Source organism: Aplysia californica, unplaced genomic scaffold (genome assembly GCF_000002075.1).
Source record: "Aplysia californica isolate F4 #8 unplaced genomic scaffold, AplCal3.0 scaffold00241, whole genome shotgun sequence".
NCBI classification, from domain to species: Eukaryota; Metazoa; Mollusca; class Gastropoda; order Aplysiida; family Aplysiidae; genus Aplysia; species Aplysia californica.
This window is the reverse complement of record NW_004797511.1, coordinates 996,128-1,000,257: the sequence shown is the minus strand read 5'-3', so window position 1 is coordinate 1,000,257 and position 4,130 is coordinate 996,128. Positions and strand designations below refer to the sequence as shown.

The 4,130-nt window shown below is 40.3% G+C and overlaps 1 protein-coding gene across 1 annotated transcript in view; it reads left to right on the top strand.

Moving 5' to 3' along the window:
• The window catches only part of LOC101846738 (cholinesterase 2), a gene marked incomplete at its 5' end in the record, with an annotated part of 10,382 nt that overhangs the window by 5,669 nt on the left and 583 nt on the right, over window positions 1–4,130 (top strand). The window contains 3 exon segments of the mRNA XM_005100255.2: window positions 282–422; window positions 2,244–2,331; window positions 2,939–3,069. Of these exon segments, the coding sequence (XP_005100312.2) occupies window positions 282–422; window positions 2,244–2,331; window positions 2,939–3,069 (360 nt within the window).

Here is a 4,130-nt window from a genome sequence, read left to right as displayed (position 1 = left end):
ATTCTTCTTCTTCTTCTTCTTCTTCTTCTTCTTCTTCTTCTTCTTCTTCTTCTTCTTCTTCTTCTTCTTCTTCTGCATTTTTGAGAAACAAATAATTCGAAACAAAGGTCTTAACTGTCATTTTGAGGTAGTAGTTGTTTTTTTTGTTGTTGTTGGTGTTGTTTTTTTAAAGACGGTTTAACACTAGTTGTACTGATTATGAAATGGTTTCAGAGTTCGTGAATTGAGCATATTTTAGTTATCACTTACTTTACTTACAACATGTCTGTCCTCAGCCACCAAAATTTGGAGACTTTTTCACCAAGCAACTACTGTTTGGGGAGCTTACCCAGCGTTATGGTCACAGCACGCCCGAAGCAGAAGCAGTGGTCGACCAGTTCTACAGACATGGAGCAGATCTATTGAGCTTAATGGGTCTAAGGGTAATGACAGCCGATTGTTTGAATTACGCTGGTCACTCTGAACAAATGGCGCAATATATGTTTAACGCCCCTATGAATTCTAGTAGGTTATCTAAGAGGTGGGATCCGAGTTTAAGGTTTCTCTCCTAAAGATCCAAGTCAAATAGGAAATTCGTGTAAGTTGCCTTTCCCAAGAATACAACGTCGGACTGAGGTGAGGCCAGAACCCCCGAACCCGCAATCTCACGATTGTGGCGTGTGGGTTGAGTAGCCTAACAACTAGGCTACCGAGTCACTTGGTCACTCTGTTGTTAATTGTCCCCAGAAAGAGAAACAGTTAAAATTAATCGATATCTTCGTTCATGTCATAACGCCATAACGGTAGTACGACGCCATTCCTCGTTCTTCTATGCCGAAAACCCTTATCTAATATTGATAACAGCAATTTCATTTATATAACGCATATCCTCGCTCTACAGCATACTCTATGGGCTTAACGGCTATCATTACCCCCAGCTGACCGTAGAACACCCAGAAACATTCTCGGATTCCCGGGCGGGAAGCATACATTGTAGTTCAAGCTGCCGATTAAGCGCTGAAACACTAACAAATGATCCAAGTTTAAAATGGGACCAAAGTTTAGTGGGTATGCAAGATGGTTAAGAAAAATCTAGACTATCTGACATAGAAACCTGGAAACCATTTAAGAGTGCACATATCGGAGAATTTTGTGAAAGCGTTTTCGTTTTTACTGGGGTTAACACCTGTTATATTTTTTGTATGATGTTATATGGTATATTATGATATGGTATCATGTGTGGTATGGTATGTGATATTGTGTTTGGCACAATGTATGTTTTCTGATTATGGCACTCTTTGACTTTGGATCAAACTAAAAAGATCTTTTTCTGTCTGTGGCCGGGTACCAATTCCACCTGGGTGGAGTAAGGACAATTTATGTAAAGTTAAGGAACTTTCCCAAGGACCCAACGTCAGGCCCCTGACGGGACTCGAACCCACGACCTTACGATCGAGATTAAGAGTCCGATAGCCTATCCACTAAGCCACCGATGCTCGTACTTTGCGATTTGCTAAGATTGAATTCAAGATGTTCTGATTATATAATGAGTGAGTTCACCACTGCGCCCCCTTTACTCCGTGTAATAGAATGCAACTGCCAAGGTGAGGTGTCGTCAAATGAATACAACTTCCGCTAGTTTGGAGTCTTCTTAGATTCCTTACTCGTCACAGGGAAGGCGGACTTTTAAATATTATAACTGTGGCCCGCTCCTTGCTATTTTGAGCTTTTACTAGAACATAAATTATTATTACCTTCTACCGCGTGTTCCTGAGAAGTGCTTTATCATTGAAAACAACAATCACAGAACTAAATTAAGAAAACCCCCAATAAAAACAATATAAGCAACAATATAAGCAAACACATTAATACATGTACATGTAAAGGAAGCCAATCTTTTCCTGTGCATCACAATCTGATTCGTTTAGGATGCTGACTGTATAACCGGCCTAAAGTCTAATTTCTTGACCCATTACCTGTATAGGTTTTACGAGAGGCCATTTTCTTTATTCTTTATCTGTAATCGTAAGATTATCTGAAGACAACTTTTTAATAGTTGTTACAAAGTACAGCAGGTGTGCAGTTCCACCGAGCAGATAACTGTAAAAAGCCATCTCAAAACAACGCTGTTTTATTGCTAGTGATACGATATTCTTTGTAAATTCTTGCAAATCCCATCAGCTGAACCTGTTTTTTAAAAATCCATCTTAAATTTACATAATGTAATAAGCTTATTGACCTTTGACCTTTTCCCCTTTTCCCAGATTGCTGAGGCCCACGGTGACCCAGGCTTCGTCATGCCTTCGATAGAGAATGCACGTGCCATCAGCGACGCTCAGCAGTCGATCTCTGGTTAGAATTGCATGTTATCTTTTGAATTATGAACTATTATTACACGTACAGTATTAATTTAGTTCCTCGGTTATAGCCATGAATCAATCCGGGCTGTTCGTGAATGTTTCATTCTTGAGGTCTTTATCATTCTATCTACACGAAGAGACAGGCGTTTACAGAATTGACACACATTATATGACAGTGTCACTAATCTGTTAGGGAATCTTTCAGTTTTCTGAAAGCCCATGACAGAATACTAGCAAGTGTCAACCCCCCCCCCCCCCCCTTTAAAAAAATTATAATAAAACGTATCAAAATGTTGACGGTGGAACCATTATAAAGAAACCCTAACTGCATAGCTGCATGACACGTATCTGAACAGTGTAAAACACAAAATATATCAGCTTAAATAACTTAAATTTAGACTATGGTTATCTCGCCCCACTTTATCCCTGAGCTTTACAGATGAGTCGAGAAGAGAAAGTCGGCAAAATAGCAGTGCCATTTTGCTTGCTCGTTTATTCGGCTTCGCACATAAAAGAACACAAATGAAGAATCTTGTGTGAAATGACAAAAAAATCATGAAACAATACATGTAGATTATGAATTTCTTTCGGACTCCTAGGAGGCGGCAAAACATATTTCTACTACTTCAACTACTGCCCGAGTTACACCGGACAGATGTGCATGATGCATGGATGGGATGTCGGTTTCCTCTTCCCGAAAGGCCACATGGGCAACGCCGAGGATGACAAGGTGAGGGGTATATTCTTTAGGGGCCATCCACCAAACTACTACCCCTGCTACTTAGTAACATCACTACTACCCCTTCTACTGCTGCTGCGGTCACTGATGCTCCACTGCTGACAGACCTCGCCTTTGAGAAACCCTTCCCAAGCGCTCTCCAATAGTTTTGTTCTCAGTGGCGCCTGAAGAAGCCCTCGACTCCTTTTAGTGACCATTCTTTTCTTTTTTTTTCTATTTACATTTACTTTCCAAACATCACTCAAGGCTCTTTTTAGAACAATCTTATTTAGTAGGCTATACAAGACACATCGCTCACTAAAGATAGTATCCTGTCCACAATAATATAGATGTCACCACCGCTGCTAGTGAGGACGCTAAAGCAATAGCTATTTGTTCCTCTCTCAAATAATAATAATAACAACAACGAAACGTGTCGTAGTGGGTTACCGCATCTTTGATATCATTTTGCGATGGTAGTTTGTTGTATACCTTTTTGTACAATATCCAATGTAGATTTAAGCAATGGGGATGGGCGAAGTGGGTTCCTGGTCGTTTAATTCAAACCAAGGCATAAATTAGCCCTTCAAGCATAAGCCAGTACATATTCTTGCTGCTTTTATTTGATATTATAATGTGTTCATTGGCTACTTTCTAATGTGGATTTAGTGTTCAAATAAACCCTTTTAGTATATAATTTAAGTGACGCGACCTTCGGGCTTAATTAATGTCCATCTCCGATAGGACTGTGCCAAGCGGGTGGAGAGCCTTGCGTACTTGGCAAACTTATCAGTGCCTCAATTCAACATGATCCAAGTATATTACCAGCTAAGCTATCAGCGCGTTGACATCGGCTAGTTTGCTTTTTTGACCCTACCCAGACACACAACTCTTCCAGTTGGATAATTAATATACCCCTTCCCACTTCCGGGTGGTTGGAGGGCGCCACTGGTAGGCTCTCCTTTTTTTCCAACTGTCGTTTCTCTATGTCTTATTTCTTTTCCCCTGCAATAAATAAACAAAATTTTGTCTATGTGCTTCTCGTAACTGAAAAATAAACATCCCATCCCCGC